Source organism: Grammomys surdaster, unplaced genomic scaffold, assembly GCF_004785775.1.
Source record: "Grammomys surdaster isolate TR1022 unplaced genomic scaffold, NIH_TR_1.0 126109, whole genome shotgun sequence".
NCBI classification, from domain to species: domain Eukaryota; kingdom Metazoa; phylum Chordata; class Mammalia; order Rodentia; family Muridae; genus Grammomys; species Grammomys surdaster.
The window spans coordinates 3,736,461-3,763,696 of record NW_021620917.1 but is presented as its reverse complement, the minus strand read 5'-3'; the positions used below and the strand labels follow the sequence as shown (position 1 = coordinate 3,763,696).

The following is a 27,236-nucleotide window of genomic DNA, read 5'->3' as shown; positions in this document are numbered from 1 at the left end:
CAAATGGGGCCTGCTGTAAAACCTCAAGGCTGGACTCCCCAGTGATTGGCTCTCTCCAGTGTATTTGCATCCTCTAAAGGTTGCTCAACCTTCTGAGATAGCAACACTTACTGGGGACTAAGTGTTCAAACAAGTGAGCCTATGGGGACATTATATATTTCAAGCTCAACAGCATAGTAAGACCTAATTGATGCACAGCCCTGTGCTACCACAGGACACAGACTGAGGTCTGACTCCATGTAGTAGTCTGCAGCCTCATTGGATTTGGGGTGTGGGTGAAGTAAACTCAGTAGTCTCCTTAGAGGAAGGCTTGGGTATGTCTTTAGTACCAGAGAAACAGACTACTTGAGCATCTCATGGAAGAAATGCCCTTGCTCTTCCTCGGCCTGATGACTAACACTTCTTTTTGGCATTTTGCAGGTATATCATCCCCTCTTTGCAGAAGCTGGACGCCGGGTTTTACCGTTGTGTGGTGCGGAACAGGATGGGAGCTCTCTTGCAGAGAAAATCAGAAATTCAAGTAGCATGTACGTGTGCGGGGCGAGCAAGGGCCTTAAGTGATGAATAGAGTTGCAGCAGCTGTGGGGAGGAGCTCTCTGTTGTGGCAACTGATACTTGTCCTCGCTTCCTCTAAAACAGCAGTGTGATGCTGGCCAGGGACCTTAGCTCGATCAGTACAGTGCTTGCCTAGCTTGGGCATGCCCCTTGTTCTAACCATAGCACCTGCCTGGGCAGTAGAGGCAGGAAGATCAGAAGTTCAGGATGATTCTTGGCTACATAGGGAGTTTAATGCTAGATAGAGCAATCAGTGAGACCTTGCTTATGAATGAATGAATGAATGAATGAATGAATGAATGAATGAATGAGTGCTTCAGTACAGTTGCAAATACTACCAAATGTCTTGTTTAAAACTAAGCAAAAGAACATTCTGAGATTTTACATTATAGGATGCCCCAAGCTTGAGGCCACATGAAATATAATGAAAATAATTAATAATATTAGATTATAACTAAAATTGGAAATAGGCCTGGCAAAAATATCTCAGTAGGTGAAGACCCTTGCCACTAAAGCTGATGACCTCTTGAAGTCCACTCGCAGGATCCACATGGCAAAATGAGAAACAGATTCCTGCAAGTTGACCTCTGACCTTTACATCAACATGATTACACACATCCTGTGGCACATGCTCACAAACACACTCATAAACACACACATAAACAACACAGATTGATGGATGGATGGATGGATGGATGGATAGATAGACAGACAGACAGACAGACAGACAGACAGACAGATAGATAGATAGATAGATAGAATTGGGGACCCAGGTAAGGAATTGCTTTTTTTCCAAGTGAAAAGATTAAGGATTTCCCAAGCCTGTAGGGGCAGGAGGAGGGGTAAGGAAGGTGCTCTGTATACACCAACTTCCATTTGGCTTGTAGGCATAGGGATTAAAATATGTTTAGAATGAAAAGTTGAACCCAACTGAAGTCAGATTCCCTTGCTTCTTCTCCATGACCTGTTATGAATCAATTTTGCTGCTCAGTGGATTTGATAGTCATGCCCTGACTGTCATTAATGTTGTAGTGATCTATTATTTTGGGAAACAAAACTTTTACAAGAAGGCACCATCAAAGGGCAGAGACCTTGACTCTCATGAAGTCTTTAGGGACAGGAGACCTAGCCAGTACACATGCTCTTTCCCTATGATAGGAAGTCTTTGAAGAACATGATCCGTCCAGTGGACTATCTGCTTCAGCATAGTTGCAAATACTACCAAAATGTCTTGTTTAAAAATAAGCAAAAGAACATTCTGAAATTTTACATTATAGGATGCCCCAGGCTTGAGGCCACATTGTAGTGAGTCTCTTCTGTTCTGGTAGTTCCAAGATTGCTGTTTCTAATTTTGGCTCCAGTTATGATCCGTAGCTTTGTTAGCATATAGTAACATGAACCTATCTCATTCTCCTATTATAGTCACTGACATGACACAGGGAGGTCCCCCTACTATAAGTGTTTAGATATTATTTAAACCTCAAGGGAGGCATCAATCTTTTTGGTTTGTTGAAGATGAAGCCACTACCAAATTTATCTACAGAATAATTCAGAATCTTTATTTAGTAGAAAAGTTGGAAACATAATAAATAGAATGTGGATCAATACCCAAACCACATTTGAGTAAGTCGAGAGCCTGGAATTGACTGTAGCACACTACATCAGATTTATGAGGTTTGGGCTTCGCATAGTTGTCCGTGCCCTTGGTCTCATGTTTCTCCTTCTGACAGTGTGGTGGTTTTCCTTCACAGTCACATAGGCAAGGGTGCTTTCCTCCAGTGTTACACAGCTCTTCCAGCTATGCCTTCATAGAGTGTCCTGCCACATAGAAAATAGCTTTTAATGATAGCACTACAGATGATACCATTCTTTCATAGGAAAATCTAAAAATGAGATATATTTAATAATCTATGGTGGTCAGGTGTGGTTGATACACACCTTTAATCCCATTACTCAAGAGACAGATCTCTGTGAGTTCCAGTTTACATAGTGGTTTCTATGCCAACCAGGGTTACACAGTGAGACTCTCATTCCAAGAAAAAAAAAAGAAAAGAATAGAAAAGAAAGGATGGATGGATGGATGGATGGATGGATGAATATTCAGTGGCTAAGGGATTACTCAGTCATTTAAAGTGCTTGCTCCACAAACATGAGGAACCAGGTTTGGATCTCAGCACCCACATATAAAGCCAGAGCCAAGCGTAGCACTGGGTAGGTAGTTATAGGAAGATCCCTGGGGCTTGCTGGCCAGCCCATCTAGCCAGTTATCAACCTCCAGTTCAGTGATAGACAATATCTCAAAAAACACATGGAGATTGATCAAGACAGATAGATGATCATTCTCTGGCTTTCATATGGACAGACATATACACGTGTGTGTTCACCCCCTGCACACACACATACATACACACTTGCATATACGTGGGAACACACACACACACACACACACAAGAATAATATGGTGCGGGAATATCTGTATACATGGACTGTATCCAATCACAACATAGAAATTGTTTTAATATTTCAGGTTCCCAGTTTAAAAGGGAGTCTTCTGAATCTACAGTCTGATGGCTAGGTCCTCCAGGTTTTTTTAGATGTTTTAATCAGTCAAACAATGACTGTCCCATTCTGTGTCGTCAGTGTGGGGGAGGCAAGAGATGTCACTGTGAACTCCCTAAGGGTTAGAACACATTGGTTTCCAAAGCCTTGTGAGTGGACACAGTGTCCCTGGAGCTGAGGACGTAGATGAGGAGACCCAGGCAGGGAGGGGTACCTGCAGGGTGTCCAGGGGCATTGCACTGCAGCTCTGTAAAAACTGCTTCATGGGGCCTGGGAGGCCTTCCAGAATTTTTTTTTCTAGTATTACAGTCAACTGCGTGGCAGCCATTATATTATTGCTATTATATTATATTATTATATAGTGTGACAAAGGCTGGTGGCCTCGCTCACTGATGAGGGCCCCGAGGCTGCTTTAGAGGCACGCAGCTCAGCTAATGCTCCTCTCTCTCTCACAGTGGCATCCGCACTTGTCAGCACTGCCGTTCACTCTCGCTTGTCACCTTACTAAGTGTGGTGGTGGCACCAACTTCACTGTAAAATATAGCTATGTCCCTCTCTGACCCCTACTCCCCTCAAAAAATACCCTGCTCCAGAACTTAAAAGTCTAATTTTTCTCTGCAGATATGGGGAACTTCATGGATACGGACCAGAGGAAAACAGTCTCTCAAGGGCACGCGGCGCTTCTAAACTTACTGCCTATCATCAGCTGCCCCAGACCACAAGTGACGTGGTTTAGAGAAGGACACAAGATTATTCCAAGCAGCAGAATGTAAGTTGCTCTAAAGGGGACGTAATTCATTGCTCGCGCCAGTTCCATGCTTAGTAAGGCGAAGTGGCCGGTGGCTGCAAAGCCTCATGGTGTGTGGAAGCTTCCCTAATGAGTAGCTGCTTTGCGGCCTGCTTGCCTGTTAAGCTGTTTAAGCAAGTAGCCTTGTGTCACTGCTGTCTGCTTGTTGTACATCCTGAACCTCAGGTCTCCTCTCCATCCTGAAGCCCATTCTTTCTGGTTTTGCATACACCTCACTGCGGTTGCCCCTGGACTGTGTGTCTCCTCATTTACGCAGGCCTGGTGTTTACTTACACAGCTGTGGAGTTCCCCCTCTGCTTTCTCTTGAGCCTCACATCTGATACTGCTTCCTGTGACAATTAAGTGCCAATTACTGCTTTTTCATTCTTCCATGACAGTTTTATTTCCTTTTGTCCAATTAGGGGCTTGCCCATCTATGGCTAATCACACAGTTAAGGCCTATCTCAAGGTCTTCCTGCATGCCCTACATCCAAGATATGTGTTGAATGTCAGGCAAGCTTCTTCTCTTGGAGCTTTTAGTGATTCAAAAGGACATTTGGAGTCATAGTTTTTCTTTATCCTGAGGGAGTGTGTGTGGAGAGCAGAGGATAAGCTTGTTGAGCCTCTCCATCCACCTTGTTTGAGACAGAGTCTTTTTTGCTACCATGTACACCAGGCTAGCCTATGAGCTATCTCCATCTCCTATCTCAGAAAGAATCTCTGGGATTATAGGCACATACCTGTGTGCCCAGCTTCACATTGGTTCTGGAGATCTGAACTCAGGTTCTCATGCTTGCGAGGCAGTTACTTTACTCACTGAGCTGACTTTCTGGTCCTTGCTATGTATTACTTAAGTGGGCACCTTGTAATAGAATTGAAAGATAATATTATGACAACAAAAACTTCAAAAGTAAAAATTTCAAAAGGAATCGTAGAACGCTATGTGCATTGTGCATGAGGTAAAAGTCAAATATGTATGCTGTCAAGTGCTTGCTCGCATGAGGGGAAATTTCTAGGCTCGGTTTCGAAGGGATATGTGTGAGATATTTGCTGAGCGCGTTTCAAATGCAGTTGTGGGAATTAACTGTGGGCTCTACCCACTTCCCCCTTAGCAGAGCACCGCAGACCTCCCTCTATAAGCCCAAGAGACCTGTTATCCACCCTGACATCTGAACCCTGCACAGGCCTGCTTACCAAAGCTTTCTATTATGGTAGTCAGAAAATAGAAATATATGCAACAAGCGTACTTCAGAATTCTTATACAAAGAAAAAAAACAACTCCTTTCAACAGCATGGCTGCTAAGCCTTTTTCTGTATCTGAAGTTTCTTGGATATTCACCTCCGTATTGATTCCAATCATAACAGACATCTCTTGGGACTGGGTGAAACAAAGAGGAAGGATCGATACCTCATCGCTGTGGGAGACCGTTCTGCTGAGCAGAAAGCAGCTGAGATACAGTGCGGTATAAATGTTCTGGGAGGATCAGCGTGGAGCACGGGAGGAGCACGGGAGGGCAGGAGAAGGAGGGTCGAACGCTGGGGAGCTGAGAGCGGTGTGGTACAGAAAGTGGGCTGCGTTGGGCTTCTTCTCAGGCATGGAGCTCCTAATACCAGGGGCTGGGCATTTGTGGAGATGGGATCATTTTCATTCACTTGGTAGCGAATAAACACATGTTGGTTCACACATGAACCGTGTGAACCAGCTACGCTTGTGAGACAACCTTCATTCAAAGTACAACAGGACATCCACTGAAATAACTCTTGATTTTTACTTGTAATTTCATGGCTTCTTTTACTCGGAAATTCACGCTAAAGACTATTGAATTCCTAATGAGCTGATAAAATGACGGTGTGATTAAAGTCCCAACGCAGTGTCCCATCAAACAAATAGTCTTCCTATAAGCATAAAACTATTGATGAACCTCCTGCCTCGGCAGTGTTGTGGTGTATGGGGCTGATTATGAATATTTACACTCCTACAAGGTCCTTTAGTTTTCACGTTCCACCTCATCACCGCCCCACATTTCCCAAGTGCCTGCCGTGTGAGATGCCATAAATCAGTGCGTGCGTGATGTTCCCCAGCAGTTTATACCCTGTTCCAAGATATACTGCTCCTGAGAGCTTTCCACTTCTGACCCGGGTGACTGTACACAGGGAGCTCAGGGGGCATCCGACCTGCTGCAGACCACCAGGGCTGTGTCTAAGATCTGGAGAATTCAACCCAAAGTGCATCACCAAACTGGGCACAGGTCGAGACTTTACAGTGGCTCTCAGCCTTGGCACGTGAGGTTCCTTCCTGGAGACTGTTCCAGTGGGGCCCACCCTAGCCACCTCCCTCTCTTTATAACTTTATCTTATGACTTTTAAAAGTTGACCTTTGGGCTTATAATAAAGTGGATTTTTTTTCTCTTAAAGAGATACAGTAACCCTAATGTTTCCAAACTTGAAGAATTAGTTAAACAGCCTATTAATAATCCTAGCAGCTATTATTTATTGAGGACCTACTTGAAACATATCTTCTGTAATCCTCAGAATTGCCTTCTGGGGCACTTATAATTAGTTCCACTTACAGCTATCAGAACTGAAGTTTAGAGATACTAACTCACCCCAGGGCACAAAGCTGACAGGCCGCAGCAGCAGGACCGAGGCCTGGTTCTGACTCCAGAGCCCGTGCTCGCCTCTCTGTCAAGCGGACTCTCCTGTTCGCTTTGCTTGATGAGCTTGCTCGTGCTTTTGATCATTTCTCCCATGGCTTCAGGTGGTTTTGCTCATTTATTTAGAAGCCCAGTTTTCAGTTTGAAATAACACGGGCTTGTGTGGGTTTGGGTAGAAGTAGGGAGAAGTGTCAAATATAAGGATAATGAAAGAATAGAATTGTCAGGATTTCCTTTTGGATTGGATGTGGGATTTAAGAAATAGAGAAAAGCACAGGCAGGTCTATTAGGATGATGTTACTGTTTCCCGAAGCGGGCAGAAAATTTTAATTTTAGGAGAAGCAGGTTTGCATGTGTGCTTTGTGTGACTGTGAGTGTGTGTGTGTGTGTGGGGAGAGAGTTTGTGTGGGGGCAGTGTAAGTTTGTACATGTGGGTGAGTTTGTGTGTATGTATGAGAGTGTTGTGAGTTTGTGTTTGGTGTGTGTGGGTGTTTGTGGAAGGCGTGGGGGTATGTGAGTATGTGTGTGTGTAAGAGGATGGAGGCAAGTGTATGTGTGTTTGTGTATGTGTGCATCTTTTTGGACAGTTACATTTGGACAATCACAGCCAATGGTTAGATAGTTGAATATATCAGATGCAAGGTCAGTGGGGAGGTCTAGCTTGAACTGGGCCTCTTAAGCTCTTCGCAATCCCATGAAATACGTGGAACAGTAGCCAAGCCCAGGGAGTTGCAGTGTAAAGTCACAAGTGCCCATGGCCCAGGGAGCATGGGGCAAGCCAACAGCTTAATGACCTCTCAAGGATACCAGTGCCTTCTGGAGCTTAAACACGAAGCTCATACAGCAATGGGAAGAAATGTCACAAAAGCAGTGAAGAACTGATGTAGACAGGAAGAAGGATGGAAGGAGAGAGAGAGAGAGAGAGAGGGAGGGAGGAAGGGAGGGAGGGAGGGAGAGAGGGAGAGGGAGAGGGAGAGGGAGAGGGAGAGAGAGAGAGAGAGAGAGAGAGAGAGAGAGAGAGAGAGAGAGAGAGAGGCTCTGTAACTAGCATGGCCATTAGTTAGTGCCTGAAGCCGAGGGCTGGCTCACACCCAAATGCTGGAGGTTCCTTTCTTTACCCATCCTCAGACTTTAACCATGAGATACCCATTCTAGAACCTATGACCTGTGCCTTCCCAGGGACCTTGATCTCATTTTCCTCAGTTTCAGTAGAATGGCTACCCATCTCTCCTGTTATACAGATGGAGACAACCAAGAGGGTTCATTGTAACCATCTTGTAGTAGTCCTGTTTAGAGTAGGGGGCTCCTTACATCATCCTCTTAAGATTGATAGCTTTAGTCAGAACTCTCATAGAAGAGACACATGCCAGGCGGTGGTGGCTCATGCCTTTCAACCAAGCACTCAGGAGACAGAGACAGGCAGATCTCTGTGAGTTCAAGGCCAGCCTGGTCTATAGAGCAAGTTCCAGGACAGCCAGGGCTACACAGAGAAATCCTCTTTTGAACCACCACCACCCTCCAAAAAGAAGAGGATTAGCACCCCAGTAATTTTATCTTCTGTTAGTCCTTCCGGTCTCTAGTTCCTTCCTACTTGGGGTGTTTTCTGATGACAAATGGACTTCCCTCAGGGTGATAACTACCAAAAGCACACGTCTCTCCATAACTGTATGCCCTGATATATAAGGCAGAGTTCGGTCCTGGAGGCTGAGTGGATGGGCGGTTGTCAAGACATGTCAGGTGGCACCTACACTTCCCCCGAGGGAGGAGAGCAGAATAAAGCAACACACTGCACAGCAAATGACTGTTGACACAGAAAACCATCTCAGAAAGGCAGATGATGTTCTGAAAGCATCGAGGATAAGTTATACTGGGAAGTTTGAATAGATGATTACGGGTTTTATGTATCTAAGAAGATATTAAAAACACAGGCAAGTTTATTCTTTTGATTTACTGGATCCAAACAGTTAATTTGCTGTCTTCTCATGTCAGAGTTGAAGACAGCTTTGTCTTATTAATGTAGTCTAAGTAAAAAACAGGAAGTCCTCTGTGTTATCCAAACTTAGATCTATTTTCTTCCCCTCCTTTTATTTCTCAAGCTTTGAAATGTGAATCTGGATGCCACGCAGTGTTTCTCTTACCCCCGGGAGGTAATTCATGCCGGCAGTTATCAGATTAGGATGCAAAGCCTTGGCATGTACAGTGCCATTCTTTTGCTTAATTGCGGGTTTCTGTGCTCAGATTGCGTCCTGTAGTCTACCTGACAGGAATGTGCGAGCACAAGCATCCTCACACATGTTTTCCTGGAAATGTGAAGTTTATAGATTGAATATTTCAAAGCTCCAGCCGGCTCTGCGATAGATGGCTTGCCAGTAACGATCCGGCCTGTGAAGTACGGGCAATAAACAGCGTCCCAGGTGACGTACAAACAGCCCGGCTCATAATTGTCCACGCTTAACTACTCAGGCCGCCATTAACTTATTATCATTTCATTTCCACTACTCCAAGAAAGATCCGTTGAAATTAGCACTTGTGTTGGGAGCCACAACTCAGTGCTCGCGTGAAGTAGATCTGGTTGTAATAATATTTTTATAGTTAACCGAGCTTTCAAAATAATGTGCTTTAAAATTTTTTATATTATGTTTTATGGGCATTTTGTGACTGTTTATAGAACATATCTATACGTGTGAAGTGAGCCTTACATAGCATGAGTCAAGCTGGCTAGAATATGGGGGGCTCCAGCCCAGGTTCCAGTCCTGGGCAAGTTACTTTTCTCCCTCTTCCCCATTGGTTCTTATTTTAAAAACTTAGGAAAGTGCAAGGGAAGTACTTATAGCTCAATTTTCTGTGCTTACATAGGAAAACTGGTGCCCGTGGCCATGCCCACTGCCTCCTCTGCCTCTGCACCTCCCTCTGCCTCCTTCTCTCCCCGCCCCCTCTTGGCCCTACTCTTCCTTTCCCTGAGTTCTCAGATACTGAATATCTGCCCAAAGCTGAGCACCAGGCTGGTTGGTCAGCGCCAAGAGGAAAGCAAGGCATCAAAAGTGCTGCCGTTGGTGAGACCATGTTCTCATGTGGGAACAGCATGTAGGAAGGGATGCTAAGAGGATGTGACCACGGAAGGACAACAGAGTTCTGGCCCAGGGATAGGGCTTCTTTGAATTGAGTATTAGTGTTTGGGGAGATTCCCTCAGTTGATTGTGTGCTCAGTTGATCAGTTGCAAGCGTGAAGACCAGGGTTCAATTCCCAGAATGCACCCTAGAAACATAAAATAAAAAGAGGCTTATAGTCCCTGTGCTGTGAAGACAGAGATTGGAAGCTCCCTGGACGTCACTGGCTAGTCAGCCTAGCCTGCTTGGAGCTCCAGGCCAGTGAGAGACCCTCACTCAAAGAGCAAGGTGGACAGCTCTTGAGGACCAATGCCAAACATTGGTCCACACACTCCACATGTGCATGAATGTGCATCCATCTGCACACACATACACACACACACACACACACACACAGAGTCAGCCACTTTTGAGTTATAATTTGGCTAATAGAAAGTACACAGATTTCAGCCCATGGGTGGGTGAATTTTTGCAACTGTGCCCACAGATTAAGTCTCCCCTGTTCAAGTGTAGAGAGCTCTTCCTGCTTTCTCCTCTACCTCCCCTTCCCAACTAATCTAATTACCATAGATTGCTGATTGTTTCTTATTCTAGACTTTCGTATAAATGGAATCATTGAATATGAAATCCTTTGTGTCTGGCTTCATTCATTCAACCTAATTTCTATGATAGTCTCAATATGACATTTAATAATAATAATAATTAGCAATTTTGGAGTTGCCAGGCAGTGTTTTAAGTGTTTTATTTATAATGAGTCATTTAATCTTCACAGCGGCCAGTGAGTGAAGACTGCGATTATCCCGAATTTGCTGGTGAGAAGGAAGGCGGGCAGAGGCCAACAGACAGGCACTGCTGGCGCTGTGGGATTGCAGAGTCCCCCTCTGTGCTGTGCTGGCCTCTCGGGGTGATGTCTGCAGCTGATGAGCACCAGCCATGCACAGACCCAAAGGATGTATGTTCTGGGTAGAGCTCAGATGCAGGGAGTAACTTGATGTGTTTGCTCAAGTGTCATGCCAAGGTCAGTTGTGAGGAAGCGGCAGGCAGAGGTAGCGAGGAGACCCCATGGAGACCCCATAAACCCCAGGATCTGGAAATGAGCAATAATTTTATTCTGTCCACAGTAGAAAGTCCTTAGAAGGGGAACACTGCTTTGTTTTGAAAAAATAATGTGGCAAAATCTGTTTAACATGAAATTTAGTATTTTAACCACTTATTTGTTGGTGTATATGGTGTATGTTGCATATGGTATTTGATGGCTGTATATGGTGTATGTGTATCTGATGTATGTGCACATGTGTGAGGATACACAGGTAGCAGCCAGAGGGGGGTGCCATGCATCCTGCCCTGTCACTCTCTGCCTTATTCCCGTATCCCCAGCACCTCCCACTGAGCACGGAGCTAGGCTGACCGCTACCAAAGCCACAGCGATCCTCCTGACTCCACCCCTACCAGCACTGATGTTACAGTTGTTCCTGTGGCTTTGCCCAGCTTTTCTTCCATAGATTCTAAGATTTTTCTGCTTCGTGGGTATTGTCATGATGTGAGTTGTTGAGTTGCTATTGTAGTGTATGCGTGTTGTGTGAATGCACCAGCTTCTGTATGATTGCTACTCTGTTGAGAGATATCTAGGTTGTATCCGGATTGGGACCATTATGAATACAGCCTCTGTGAACACTCTTGCGGGAGTTTTTCTGTGAACAGGACACTTACTTTTTCTGGGACAGACACCCAGAACTAGTTGCCTGTTCCATATTTGGTTTTGTTGTTAAGGTGACAGCAGTCTCTCTTCCAGACTGACTGTTCCATTTCATATTTACACCAATGGTATGGACACAGTTCCTTTCTCTGCTTCCGCTCTGACACCATTGGTATATGCAAAGTTCCCCTCTCTGCTTCCGCTCTGGCGTGCAATGTTGTCCCCATTTTAGGTTTGCTTTGCCCATCCTGATAAATGTCTGATGATATCTCATTGGTGTTTTTTCTCTCTTCATTGAGCTTTTAATTTTCGTCTCCCTCAGTGGTGAGTGATGTTGAACATCCCTTCATGTGCTAATTAAAAAAAAAAAAAGCCAAACTCCTTGCAGTGCAAAATGTTTTCATTTATTTTAAAAGTCAACTGAAGGAGGGAAAGAGTAGCCTCAGTGCAGCTAAACCGAGAGAGATTGTTCTGGTAGATCTGAGGCACAGTCTCAGATTAAGCACAGACGTACAACTATGGAAACTGTGTAAGAGAGATTTATGAAATAGAGAGTGGGGTGCTCAGTCCACGCATAGGAAATTCCAGAGGGAACAGAGAGAGTGGGGATGACGCTGGGAGAGATCACTACTGCAATCGTCCCCAGAACGAATGCCCTTTAGAGTCAAAAGGTCAAATAAGCTTCCAGAGGGACAGCCTGGGCACACTGGGTTAGCTACAGAGCTTCAGAGCAGAGAAACAGCCGTGTTTGGAATATAGCCACTCATAGAGCAAATTGGCTGTGGTAACAGAGGAGACAGTGGCAGATGCCTCCCGGGGCCAAGTGACTCTGTGATGCAATAGCTTCTGGAGTTCCAAGCAACCTTCACAGGTAAGGGGCACAGGAAGTCTTAAAGACTTGATGTTGCCCAAAGACTTGAGGCTGAACTTGAAGGAAATACACTATCAGAAATGTCAGTCTTACCTTTAATATTGTCTCTAAGCTAGAAAATGGGTAATAGTTTTAAAGTACTTATGTAAAAGTACAGTGAGGATAGCAGGTTGAGATGACTTTGGGGCCCTTTATTGTGAATGCCTCAGAGAGCAACGGGTGTCCACAGTGGGTTCATCCAAGACAGGGACTTGGTCTGTTTTGATGCAGTATGATATATGTGTGCTGTGATGTATGCAGAGACATGCATACATGTGTGCTGGGTGTCCTGCTTTGTCACTCTCTGCTGTGTTCGATTGGCTAGGCTGATGCTCCTCCTGGTTGCAACCTCTCTAGTTCTGGGCTTGTGTGCAGTCACGCTTGAGATTTTCATAGGTGCTGGGAATTAGGACGCATGGTCCTATGCTTGTGATCTTACCACTAAGCCATCTCCCAGACCAGGGGGTTTTCTTTAAGATGAGGAATCCCGGAGATCCTCTCTATAGCAGTAAAAATTATCAACTGGAGAGAGACAGAGTGAAGAGCGTGTGGGGAGCAAAGCCCTGGCAGAGATGTGGACTGTATTGCTCTCACCCAGCCTGACTCTTGAGGTCTGTGCTTTAGAACCCTGCTGGGTGGTCAGAGGTGACTGAGATGGCCCCAGCTGTGTGGTGAGAGGTGGCTGAGATGGCCCCTGGTGTGTGGTAAGAGGTGACTGAGATGGCCCCTGCTGTGTGGTGAGAGGTGGCTGAGATGGCCCCTGCTGTGTGGTTAGAGGTGGCTGAAATGACCCCTGCTGTGTGGTGAGAGGTGGCTGAGATGGCCCCAAGGAGAGGATTCTTGTTCCCTTTCAGACTGCCAGACAGTGTGGCAGAGTTGTCTTGTAGACACTGTTGGATCAGATTGTGGGTTCTGCCTCAAAGTGGACACAGTCTCCAGTGTGAGATCAGTCTCATCTCAAGGTGCACAGGGAATGACGGAGGGTGCTCGTGACTCCTTGTGGTATGGCTCCTGACCAGCTGAAGTGGCAGGCCACCTTTAGGCAGCCATCCCTGTGCAAACCAATCAGCACGAGGAGGGGTGATCTTCAATGGCTTGGTTCCATTTGAGTTGGCATTGTAGTGTTTAACTTTAATGACAAGAGTTTAATATTCTATGTAGCGATTTTTCATTTGGAATAAAATGCCACTTCATTTTACGGGAGCAGATCTACTGACAATAATGCATTTCTTTACAAATATTAGCCTATTATACATCTTAAGTCACTTGCACGTAATTGCATTTCACCAACTCCACATAATACTTTAATTAAAACTAGGATAATTAAAATACAGTTTTAATGAGCAATAAATTCCAGTTGCCAAGCCTGGAATGTATTAGTTGAATCACACCTTTCTCTTTCTGAGCTCTTAAATTTGTGTCTGCATTCTGTTTTGACATACCGACAATCATAAGCGAGAGGCCCTTTTAAATGCATATAATAGTGTATCCTAGGAAGGAATGTTTCTCTATGGCTGTCTTATCTTGTGCATACTCCTTACATATCACTGGTTATTTATGCCAACTCTAATCTCTTGAGGCAAGGAAAAGGTTTCCTTTGCCTTTGAAGACTCAACAACTTAGGATAATGACTGGTCATTCTAAGAGTGAACATTCATTTCAGGAACAAGTATTTTTTTTGAGTTAATAAATAGTAGCAGTTGGCAACTTCTCTCTTAGTTAGGGTTTCATTGCTGTGAAGAGACATCATGACCATGACAACTCTTATAAGGATGACATTTAATTGAGGCTGGCTTATAGCTTCAGAGGTTCAGTCCATTATATCACAGAAGGAAGCATGGCAGCATGTAGGCAGACATGGTGCTAGAGGAGCAGAGAGATCTCTCTATTCTTGGTCTGAAGGCAGCTAGAAGGAGACTGTCTTCCCCAGACAGCCAGGAGGAGGCTCTCTCTGTCCTCCACACTGGGTACAGCCTGAGCACTAGGAGCTCTCAAAGCCTGCCTCACAGGGACACACTTCCTCCAACAAGGCCACATCTTCTAATAGGGCCACTTCCCATGGACCAAGCATATTCAAACCACCACAGGTGTGTGGTAGCTAGTGTTCATTGTCAAGCTGACAGAATCTAGAATCTCCTTGGTCATGGGTCTCTGGGCAAGCCTATAGGGAATTGTCTTATTATGTTATGGGAAGAGATATCTTAATTATGGGAGAGACAGCTCCTTGGGTGGGGCTTTCTGATTTGCATAAAATAGGAGACGTGATCTAAGTATGGATTCGTCTCTCTCTGCTTCTTGGCTGTGGATGTGATGTGACCAGCTCCCTCTAGCTCCCCACAGCTCCTGCCACTGTGGCTTCTGCACCTTGATGGACTACAACCTGAACATGGAGCCAAAACAAACACTCTCCCCTTTAAGCATATGTTGGTAGCATTTTTCACAGCAAGAAGTAAAGAAACTAAGGCAGACTGGGATACAGAGCACTAGAGTTTCAGCCTCAGCCCTGACACTAGCTATGTGACACTGTGCAAATCAATTAATTCTTCTTGATAAAGTGAGGACAAATAGTATATATTAAACAGAGATAGATGGTCATGTTACTCTGCCAGCCTCTGGGATCTGGGCTGGAAAGTGGCAGTACACACTACCGAAGGTAAACAATCCCTGACCAGTCTGCAAAGTGAATTTGATTACTATATTACTACAATGTTACGATACTTACCCCTGGTAGCTACACAATGTGTCTGAGTTGCTGTTCTACTGCTGTGAAGATAGGCTGTGATGAAGGCAACTCTTATGAAAGAAAACATTTAATTGGGGAATTGCTTTCATTTTTAGAGGGTAGTCCGTTATCATCATGGCAGGAAGGAGACAGACAGAAAGACAGGGTGCTGGAGCAGTAGCTGAGAGCTTTACATCCTGGTCTACAGGCAGCAAAGAGAAACTGCCTGGCATGGACTTTTAAAATCTCAAAGCCCACACAGTGATATGCCTTCAAAGAGACCACACCTACTTTAGCAAAGTCACACCTCCTAATGTTTTCCAAACAGTTCCACAAACTGAGGACCAAACATTCAAACATATGAACTCTTGGGAATGGAATTCTCATCCAAACCACCACACACCATTCACACAAGCATCCAGTCGGCTCCTTGGTACCTCATGTGGAAATATTTGTTTGTAGGTAATTTTTACGTGGTCAGTGTTCCACCCTAGGTTCGAAACCTCTTATAAGGTAGACTGTGGAGAGCTCTGTCCCCTTCCCTTTTATCCCAGACATGTTGTCCTTGGGAAGTCTAATCCAGTCTTCATATTGGGTGGGTAATTAGGGAAGTATGGCGCTCATGTGCAGGTCACTCAGCACAACTTATCTGTGTCTCATTTGGAATATCAGTGTCATGTTACCTGCCCCCTGACTCTTCCTGCCTTCTAATATCTAATCGTATTTATGTCATCAGTGGAAAGTTAACCCTTGAAGGGCCAAGTTCCCTAGGTGATACGTGGGCCTCAATCCTGGCTGAGGGAAGATAGCTAGAGGAAGCAATGGGAGAAGGATAAGCTGTCTCAGCTGAACCCAGATCAAGGTTGACCCTTCACCGCAGCTTCTAGCTACTGTGCATTTCGTATGCATATCCAAGCCTGAGATTCAGTCTATACTCAATCTTTGAGGATGTTACATCATAGAGACAGGTGTCCTCATCTGGTCTTAGCCCAAGGTCTTTGGACAGGAACCTTGGGTACCCACTCCCCGAGTTCTATCAGCTTCACTCAGAGCTCAAGAAGAACCATATGGTGTATGTCCCAGGGCATTGTTCCTCTTTGGGGCCTGGAGTTCCTAGGATGGCAGAGAAGGCAATGAAACATATGGAAGAGAACACAGTGGGTTAGCTGAGGGAGCTGTTCCTGTTGGCATCATGTGCACAGGATAGGAGCCCACTGGGGAGAGACCTTTAGAAGTGGGGGCTTCAATCTGGGAGAGGAGGGGAAGGAGATGGCAAGGGAGCAGGAAAGAGGTGCTACCATCTTAGATTAGAACCAGAAGGGCAACCATAAGAACCAGCTGTCCTGCTTCATCACTTCCTGAGTGCTCTGAGGACTATGTTCCATACATGGATTGGGGTCGCACCAGTCCAGTGAAAGCCTGGCATGAACACATTTGGCCATCTGTTGGCCCCAGGCTGCGATGAGGGGTGGAGAGAACTGGCTGTCCTCAGGAGGGTGAGTGGCTGGGAACTGGCTGGGTGATATGCAGCCCATGCAAATAACGTGGAGACACAGAGCTTCTCATCTTCCTGCTGGCTGCTCTCAATCTTCCTGGCATGCTAGTAAAGAAAGCAGACCCAGGCTTATCACACCAATTTTGCAGATGACAGCATGGGTGAGAGCAAACTAAGTGACTTAAAGTTGAATAATATGTGAACGGAAGCACTGGGGGAGACCCTAGCTGTGACTGACTTCTCTCTGATCAATTTTTGTGACTGCTTCTGACAAAATCGGTCTCAGCTTGCCCATCAGGGTAGTAAGGTAGCAAAAGGGCCTCATGCTCATCTCAGCCTTTGGTTTCATGGTACCACATCCAGCCAGGACTCCCTTGAATTCTGAGAGGATCTTGCCAGCCTACTGGGGCTTTGGATTCTGCATGTGATAATCATGTCCTACAGCAGATGGAAGGCTCTTTTGTGAACTACAAAGACTCATTCCCACACAATCTCTGATCTTTTTGTCCTGGGAGCTCATTCTTTGCTATAGTCAGAGCTGACCAAAGCCTATTAGGTTTAATTGCTGTTGTATTTGCTTCCAAGTGATGGCCCTTGATGTCAAGGTCATCATTCAGTGGGCCAGCTCTGTATTAGGTTCTGTGTGTGGAAAATCAAGAGCAGTATTCTAGTGTCCCTAGAGTGTGCTCTCAAGTTTTATGTGGGAAAACATACTGGTGTTCAAGATTTATCTCAGAATGCTCTGGTAAAGACTAGACACCCCATGTGATGTTTGAGGCAAGGTCTCTCTTGGTCAACGTTTTGTAAACCAGGCCAACTGACCCTTGAACTTCTAGAGATTCTCCTGCCTTAACCTCTGGAATCACAGACGTGTGTCTGGCTTCTACATGTGTTCCAGAGATCCACACTTAGGCACTCACACTTGCACAGGGAGCATTTCACCCACTGAGCCATCTCCTTAGTCCTGTATGTTCTTCTTAACAACTTTATTAAGATAGAACTGATAGAATTGCCTAGCACAAAACTCACCCAGCCCAGCAATTCAAGCCAATGCTTTAGTGTGTCTATAGGTCTGGGTGACTCACACCACAGTCAGAACATTTCTGTCACTCCCAAAGAAAGCACTAGGCCCATTTATAGTTATCTGCATTCTTCTCTCTTCTGTGGCCTCCACTCATTTTCTTTCTGCCTCTGTGGATTTGTGTATTCTAGACATCTAATGCAAAACAAATCCTACCCTCCATAGCCTTTGACACCGCATGAGGCCTTAACTCAGCCACCGTTCCTCTCCTCCTCTCCTCTTGCTCTTTTCTGATCACCATCCTGTATTTCACAGGGTCTCTCTCTCTCTCTCTTTTTTTTAAATGTACTTCCCTCTTGTCTCTAAGTTCTACAAGGTAAAGTAAAAGTATTCTTAAGAAAATGCTTGCCGAATGTCTCCTTTATGTCAGACCCTCTGGTTAGTTCTGGTGTGATGTCAAACAAGTGACTGTCATTATGAGAAATGGATTAAACATCCATACCAAAGCGTAGAAGAGAGGCAGCCAGCAACGAACAGAGGGGAGGACAGAGCCAGAGTGATGAGCTGTCTATAAAGTACTCGCCTCGCAAGCATGGGGACTTAAGTTTGATCTCAAGGCCAGAGGCAAAGGGTGGGGGTGGGGTTGGGAGGGTTAGGCAGGGTGGCGTGTTCATACACACGTGCACACATGCATGCACAAGACAGGCTGGGCATTCGAGCATGACACTGCCTGAAGAACTAAGGTAGAAAGAGTCTGCAGGGAGCTGGGTAGTTGCCTTGCTCTGAGGTAGATGGCCCAAAGGGAGATTGTCAGGAATAGCTCACACGTTGATGGCCACAGTTGTAGATTTAAAACCACATTGTATGATCCCATTGATGCAAACCTGTGACATGTGAAGAACAGACAAAAAGAGGAAAGGCAGAAGCTGAGAAGCTTATGAGTGTGCCCTAGCAAGGATGTTGGCAGCTAGTTAAGTCAGTGCAGAAGACTTGGACAAGGAAGGCTACAGTCAAGCTCCAGAGTTGTAGGCCATGATGACGGCTGGGTGTACGGTACAGTCAGGATGCTTGCTGTCGGTTTCAGTTCCTAGGTGCATGTTTACTACAACAGCAGCAGCAGAGCCAAGCAGAGTTTGCTTTAGAACATGCTAAGTCCAGAATGTCTAGGAACAGTCTAGGTAAAAACATCACGATGGGTTTTTGTGTATGGATGCCTGGAACTTACAGGTAAAATGGGAGTGGAGATGTGGAACTGAGAAGTTGTCCACAGAGAGGTGATACTTAGTTGTTTGAGGGGTTGCCTTTGAAGCCATGTCTGAGACTCTACAGTCTTGCTAAAGATGACCTTGAACTGGAATTGTCCTGGTTCCAACTCCTGAGTGCCCACATTACAGGTATGCACCCGCTTGTTGGGTTTATGGGAGAACCCCAGGGCTTCCTACATGTCAGACACCTATTCTACCAACTGAGAGACACCCCTGTTTGTATCATAAAGCCCTGAGCGTGGTATTTAAAAGTGTGGGAGTGGATGAGCTCTTTGAGGGGAGATATAAGCCCCGAGAACTACTATCTCTAGACACAGATGTCCAGGAACAGATAGGTAGAAAGAGAGGTGCCACCAGAATGTGATGCCACAGCATCACTGAGAACACCCCGAACTCATTGCCAACCCACAAGTCATTGGAGTCAGCAAGATGCAGGCTCCTGCACAAGATTGATCAGTGAGAGACTAAGGCTTGAGTAGGACATGGAGAAGTATGAGGAGCAGAGGGGAGGGAGGAAGCGGTAGGGCAGGGTCTGTCTCCACAGCTCCCATCACCCTGGGCTGAGACCTGCAGCCTGGTAGGGAAAGGGTCCAGCTTTGCCCTTCACGTTAACGGTAAATTAGAAGGCCCCGGGGAAAATGTGCTCTGGACAGATTAGAAAGTTGAACATCAGACAAACCCAGCAGCAGGACTTCCTGCTTCCCCTGGGATGATTTTTCTTCCCGTTTTAGTGCTTGGTCTTTATCAGAGCTGACGGGCTTGCACTGTTTTTACCTTGGGAAATTATAAATGAGGAGGCATCCCCAGAACTTATTTATCTTTGAGAGCATGAATCTTTCCTTCTTCAGTCTCGACTTGCCCATTCATTATTACGCAAGGTAAATTATTACATCCGAGAGATGAATCATGCCTGTTGGTGATAGGCACCATTTATTTTTTACAGGTAGGGGCTCTACTTTAATGTGTGGAGTAATTTTGAGAATTACCTGTGCTGAGTGGTTTAAAGTGCTTCGAAGTCACCTATGTGGACTCCCTCTGAATTCATGGTCATTCTAATTCCTGTTTTCATTCTAGAACATCAATGAGTAGCTATCATTGCCTAATATGGCGGTCTATATTACTGTCCTCCCTTGCTTGTGGAGTCCAGTGAGTTCAGTGCTGTATCTGAAAACTCATATCATTCCAAGTATTTTGAAACATTAATTCACTGTAAATAATTTCTTTTTCTATTTTCTTACTTTTGAAATGGACATATGCAAAGAAATCGTGGCTAGGATTGAAACTGCTGAGTTAATTTGTAGCATGGTTTAAGAATTTTATCAGAGGAAAGGAATTTGGGACAGGACTCATGTTAATTAAAGTCAGGAAGAAGGAGGGCCTGGCGTTGTGCTGTTGGCTGGTCTCTGATCCTTGGCTGTGAGGGAAGGTCTAGTTACTTACTGTCTGGTCTTCATCTCATACTCTGGGTGAATTTTAATAAATGGCACACGCCCTGGTATGGCTTAGTTATGTCTTTGATCTAATGATGAAATAATAAATTGTGGCAACCATAGAATTTTTGAAAAGCATCTACTAACTAAAATCAAGACATTCTAAATTCTTGATGGGAATTTCCTCTTGATTTTGTATTTTCTCCTGCTTTGTTTTTCTGAACATCTTTAGGGGTAGATAAACAGCAGATTATTTTCTGCTGCTGTGATAAAAGTACTTTCTTATTATAAGCAACTTAATGGGGAAGGGGTTATTTCAGCTCACAGTTCAAGGCTACAGTCGGTCCATCATTGTGGGAAAAGTCACAGAGGCAGAGCTTGAGGCGTTGCACCTGCAGTAAAGACACAGAGGATGGCAGCTCAGTGCTTGTTAGTGCTCGGCTCTCTTCCTCCATCTTTCCTGTCAGGGATCCCCTTGCTTAGGGAATGGTCTCACTAATAGTGGGCAGCTCTTCTTACCTCAAACTGAGAGAGAGATATGCCCAGGTGACCATCTTCTGGGTGATTCTAGACTGTAAATGTAAAAATTAACATCGTGATGGTTCTCTTGGTCTTCAGCTTGACCACATCTGGAATTAACTAGAATCTAAGCAGCTAGGTAAACCTGCAAGGATTTTTTTTTCTTAATTAAATCATTTGAAGTGTGAATAATCCACTTTCAATCCATATCTTTTGAGATGGGAAGATACAATTTAATCCGTATGTTTTGAAGTGGGAGGATTCACCTTTAATCTGGGCCATACCTTCTGCTGGCAGCCTATATAAATGTCATGGAAGAAGGAAGCTTATTTTCTCTTTGCCTGCTTACTCTTGCTATGGCAAGTCCATTCCTTTACTGGCATTAGAGCCAACTTCTTTGGGATTCCAGCATATACTGAAGACCAGCTAAGACATCCAATCTCATGGACTGAACAACTACATGATTCTTAGACATTCCATTCGTAGGGAGCCATTGTTGGACCATAGCCTATAAGCAACTCTAATAAATATCTTTATGTGTGTATATAATGTATGTATTATATATATATATATGTATATATATATACACACATGTACAAAGGATATATATACATGTATGTTTGCATGCATGCATGCATGCATGTATGTATATGTTGATTCTATAAGTTCTGTTCCTCTAGAGAACCTAACAAATATTAAACACTAACCGTTATACAGATAAAATTTGGAAATAAGTGCATAATGGAAGCTACGAGTGTGAAGTTGGAGGTCAGGTCCTTTGTACAATATGTGGTTATGTTTTAGAGTCAAGGTCTACCACTTAATGTAGAAGTTCATATCTCAGACCTCACATGCCATAGTCAGGATGTTTGGGTAAGCTACTGATGTTTCCTATTGTTCTCTCCTCTGTCCAACTGTTAGAGCAGTCTGCCTGCATCAGGATTGGGGACTTATTTGAGAAGCACATGTACACCTGGGGACCCAGACTAGACAAGCCATCAGCATGGCTTCTCCTCTCTTTATTTCAGAAGTCCTCCTGACCCTTCATTTACTTCCCACAAGTCCAAAAAATGTTAACTAGAAGAGTCTAGAAACACGCAATCCCATGTTTCAAGTCACAAGCCATTCTGAACAGTGTGGTAAAATGTCATTCATCCCGACAAGGACTCAGATCCTCCCTCATCTCGTGCTTCTGTGCTGTTCAGGACTTGCTCATGAGTCACTCCACAGCCATCTTGGTTACCACAAAGCGTCACAGGCTGGGGCTGAAGTTATCTTGTTTTATATACTTATGTCCTTGAAGATAGAAAAGCCAGGCAAAGGGGCATGAGGGCATACAGCGTGCAACTGAGTTGATTATCACAGCACTGAGGGGCAATGGGGAAACTGTGGCTTACATGGGACTTGGAACCATCTGGGCCATTAGGCATTCACTGCAGATCTTGGGGTACATTTTCTGTGATAAGGGGAGACTGCTATAATTCTGCTCACTTTGGTGATTCAAACATGGGAATACACAATGGTTTCTTTATTCTCTTGGTGTTAGTTCAAAGATATAGTGTAAGGCAAACTTACATTTTTGCGTATTGGATTACTTCTGTACCATCTGGAAGCATGAAAATTATATCCTTAATCTTTTCTTTGAACACAAGTCCAAATCTTTAATGGCAGTAGGTAAGATGGGGCTGAGGAAGCGGTGTGAGAGATCAGCGCTGTGCCTTCTGAGTTAGGCAGGCTTCAGATGTGCCATGTGCACGGTGTGCATGCTGTCATCTAGGACCTCATCTCTGCCTGCAAAATGTCTGTGCAGCAGCCTTGACTTTCAGAGTGAGGAACTGTCCCCAGCTCCCTTCCCTGACCTACATGTTGGCCCCAAAAGTAACAGACCTAATCTTGTAGCCATCTTTACTAGGTTCCATTTGTGCGTTTCTATCTCTAGTTAGTTAGTTAGCTAGCTAGTTGGTTAGTTAGCTAGCTAGTTGGTTAGTTAGTTAGTTGGTTAGTTGGTTATTTAGTTGGTTGGTTATTTGGTTAGTTGGTTGGTTGGTTAGTTAGTTAGTTGGTTAGTTAGTTAGTTGGTGGGTTGGTTGGTTGGTTGGTTAGTTAGTTGGTTAGTTGGATAGTTAGTTGGTTGGTTAGTTGGTTGGTTAGTTAGTGGTTACTATGTGGGTTCATATGTCTCCATGTGAGTATGAAAGCCAGAGGCATTTTCCACCTTCCTTTGTGACTCAAGGCCTTTTCATTGATTGCTGGTTCATCCAGGCTGGCAAACCAATAAGCCCTGTCTCTAGCTCCCCATGGCTGGGATCCAATTATGCATTGCCACACCCAGATTTTTATGTGAGTTCTGAGGGCTCCAAAGTCAGGTCTTTATGCTTGCCCAGCAAGCATTCTGTTGACTAACCTGTCTCCCTAGCCTCAACACACTGTCTTAGCAAAGAATGTGGTTGGCCATCAGATGGTCTTTCTTGTAATCCCATGGAAAGAAATCTGACAAGCTAGAGTTGAGAGAGCACCTTGTTCTCTGGCTATAGCAGAGAGAGTACATTGTTCCTGAGCTATAGGAGAGTGGACACATTGTTTCTAGGCTATAGCAGAGAGAGTACATTGTTCCTGGGCTATAGGAGAGAGGACACCTTGTTCCTGGGCTATAGGAGAGAAGGCACCTTGTTCCCATGCTCCAGGAACAGGAAAAGGACAAAGGCAAACACAACAGCAAGGACAGATGTCACTCTTGTGTCCTACAAGTGCCTCTCAGGTGTGGGAGATTTAAAACTGTAAGATGAGGTAATAGAACAACTGTGTGGATGGATGTGTGTCAGACAGCCAGTGAACATATTTCATTTTGGTTTTGACATGGGACAAATACCTGACTGGTTGATTTTGTTTCCATATCTTCAGACCTATTATTGTGGTAAAAGTCTGTGGCCCTTGCTAACATAGTAGCAGAGTTGTGACTCTGACTTTCAGAATGAGATCTGTAAGGACAGAAAAATACCTTGCTTAAGGATGGACCTGCTCTGTCTTCTCGGGGTTGGGGAGCAGGGCATTAAGGAGCTGAAGATTACCATGTATCACTTCCCCATTTAGAGCACTAAGTCCAACAAAATGGCAGGAAGCAAGACTCCAGTTTGTGACACCTTCTTGCTATGGGGCCTGTTCCCAGGGTTCTGTGGGGCCTCTCTGTTGAAGGCATATGCCAAGCTTGAGAGTTTGTACCCTACCACAGTAAAAACATAGGAGTGATACAGCTTGGCCCCTGCCATTATAACTAGCTCATTCCAGATTGTCCCGGACTGTAAGACTGTTCTTGCTTTGGCTCTGAAAAGTCTCTCAATCTCTGGGAAAACGAAGAAAGTTAGTTACCATACATTTTCACTGCTGTGGGCGTAAAATTCACCCTATTAAATTGGAATTGTTTTCCTACTGATGTCAAAAGTTTGGAAAAATAGAGATAAATCTGAGATTAGCCAACCCTCCCCTCCCCCCAGTAAATGCTGAACACAACAGAAATCACAACAGAAATGTCTCCTGAGCACAATGGAGTTTGTTTCCCAAGCACTTGTACCTGTGCCTCCATGTGGCTTCCCTCAGAACTTGACAGGTTTCCATGGGGAACTTGAGTTGTAAACCAGGAAACTCAGCCTTAAACTCCTCCCTGACCCCAGCTCTCACTTCTGCCTCTCACACCCCCTTTTACACACTCCTGGCTTACACACCACTTTGCTACTTCTCAATGCCTGGGGAAACGTGCCTCGTCCTTGTTGAAACTCCCCATCCCTGCTTACCACAGGGAGACATTTTCTTTTCTTCTGAGTTGAATGGTTGGCAGAGCCACACATGCCTCAAGGAAGGTATAAAACGCAGGGCAGGGGCAGGAGGAGAGGTGCCAGGGAGAGGCATTTCTGGAGCGCCTGCCTCTCCTCACGGCATGCTCACACCATCATTTGAACAGGAAGCAGCAGACCATGACTCCCTCAGCCCAGATTAGCTCCAGGTTCAGTGATCTTGGTCATGAGAAAGTGGGATACAGAGTTCTGGTGTGTGGACTCTGATTGCCCCCGTGGATTCTTCTGGGTTTCCCATAGACTTTCCCATTGTGCACAGGATGTTAACAAGTAGGAATGGTATGGTAGAACTTTGATGTCTGCATGGCTTCTAACCTGGAATGTTGCATACGGCTCTAGGATGGAGGAAAGTCACCTCCAAGAGGCATTAGGCCTTTCTTCCATGTCTTCCTGATTGGAGGATGTGGCTGAGTTTAAGAGATAGCCCATTGTTCTTAGAGAGTAGAGCCTTGGCCTCATGAACAACAGAGCGGAGACAATCTTCATGTCTTTGATCGGGTTCTGTTGACTGTCTTTGAATCTATGTGAATGAAGAGAAATGAATGTTGTCTGTCCCTAAGCTGTCTGTCTCCTTGGCCCCCAAGCCATCCTCTCCTACCAACATGACCTATTGGAACATTCTGGCAGATCCTGCAGGAGCTCTTTAGCATAAGGGGGAAAACTCACATGAAACTACCTATCGAGAGGCTGGGGAGATATCTCAGTGGTCAGATGCTTGCTGAGCAATGATGGGAACCTGATATCTGACCCCCACACCTATGTAAAATCCAGGCATGGTGGTGCATGTTTGTAACCATGACAGTTGTAAGGGCACATCAATAAAGTGACTCCAGGGCTTCTAACCAGCTGGTCTAGCCCAAATGGTAAGTTGAGAGATCCTGTGCCTCCCCCTAAAAGATGTGAACCAATAGCGATGTACATTTGCCATTTATCTCTAACTTAACCTTCATGTATGCGTGCATAGGTAAGCCTATGGCATCCACGCATGTGCATACAACACACACATACGCGTGCATGCACACATACCATGAACAACAAAGAAACTGCCCTTCTTTCTAGTCCAGCCCCACAGTTCTTCAGTGCATCAGAGTGACCGCCAGGACTTGCTTTCAGTCACTTCTGCCTCTCTCTGCTCCTGTATAGAACACTACACGAGTTCGTACTTAACACTGTGTGTTAGTTTGATGAATAGAGCTTTGTGCCCGGCCTGGTAAGTTAATAAATGGTCTTCACTTGGTTTCTTTCTCCTTTTTATTGTGAGGGGGAAGGACACGATTTTGGCACAGCAGAGCTAGCAGTAGCTTTCTGTAGCCATCATGGGACACAGAGGTCACTAGCTAAGGGATGACTCTGTCCCCAGTGGCTAGCACCATGGCACTGTCCAGCCTGCCTCACCTCCCACTCTCCTCACCCCCAGAGTCTGGAGACAAATAGTGTATTCATGTTTGAAATGGTCTTCTCATATTAATCTGTCCATTAGAGCACATTTGTGAGAGTGAACGGAAGTCAAGGAGAAAGCGCACACTTGAGCACTGGCTGTGGGTGGGCGGCTGTTTTGTTGCCTGCCTACTCAGACCTTGCAGGATGGGATGGTGGGGATTCACCGCACGTTCCCTCCTGTGTTCCTTCCAACAATAGCCTCAAGCAGTTTTAGCTGGTGTAGTCATATGGCACTTGGTTGAACTTGGAGTGGGTTTTTAATTTAGTTTTTCTTGTTAGGACTTGTGTATTGTTTGTTTGGGTGCTTTTATAGTTTGATAAATTTTATGATACATCCTTGTTTTCTTTTTCTTGTTTCCTATTAAGTATTTTTAGAAGAAAAATAAATGATAAAAGACATAAAATCCTAATGAATTATGACATATGCCATTTTTTCCTCATAGCTCTGTACCTTGCAGGATGGTTCTGACCTAACTCTGGGTAATTCTCATTTGAGAAATATACACCCATGAAGGTTTTTTTATAACTATATTATTATCAAGAACACATCTTTGTGTAGAGAAGTCTGCAGTCTCCTACTTCTTCCATTATCACAACATCGTCTATTTCTTTTTTATATGAGTAATTTGTGGAGGAACATTTAGACCTATAATGACTTTGTAAATCTGTTTTTTTTTGTTGGTGTTTTTTTGTTTGCTTGTTTTTTGAGAAATTGGACCTAAATGAAAACCTCTAAATAAATAGCTGACTCACAGGGAAGGGCAGAAGCAGGTACCACCGAGAATGTGAGAATAACAGATAGCACATCCTGCTTCCACTGGGGGTTTCCTATAAATCAAAGACCTTGAAGGTTTAATTTTCCAGCAGACTTTCATCTATTTCTCGGAATGTGGCTTTGTTCAGCGAAGGTGTGAGGGCATGCTGCTTCGAATCTTTAACAATCAACATATATAAAGGTGAATTGTCACTTGTGTGTTTGGCTTCTCATAAGCTAATTTCCTTGAGCAGAATATCTCTGGGGAATTAGGATAATATGATGCATATTATAAAGCATGATGCTTCCCACTGCAGCTCTCATCATTGAACTTTTGTTTATCCTTCAACATCTCTAAATATCAACCCATGGGTACTAGGTACTCAGTAAAGTATTGTCTTAGCCTGTTGGATGATGCTGTAGCAGCATACCCCATCCCAGGGAATGATAAACTGTAGCCTTTCCTGTGGTCC

At 44.7% G+C, this 27,236-nt stretch overlaps 1 protein-coding gene across 1 annotated transcript in view; it reads left to right on the top strand.

Annotated features, from left to right (window-relative positions):
- The window catches only part of Sdk1 (sidekick cell adhesion molecule 1), a 620,720-nt gene that overhangs the window by 21,872 nt on the left and 571,612 nt on the right, over positions 1–27,236 (top strand). Inside the window, exons 2-3 of the mRNA XM_028756035.1 lie at positions 421–527; positions 3,736–3,883. Coding sequence (XP_028611868.1) covers positions 485–527; positions 3,736–3,883 — 191 coding nt within the window. The 5' untranslated portion in view covers positions 421–484. The remainder of the gene's footprint in view (positions 1–420; positions 528–3,735; positions 3,884–27,236) is intronic.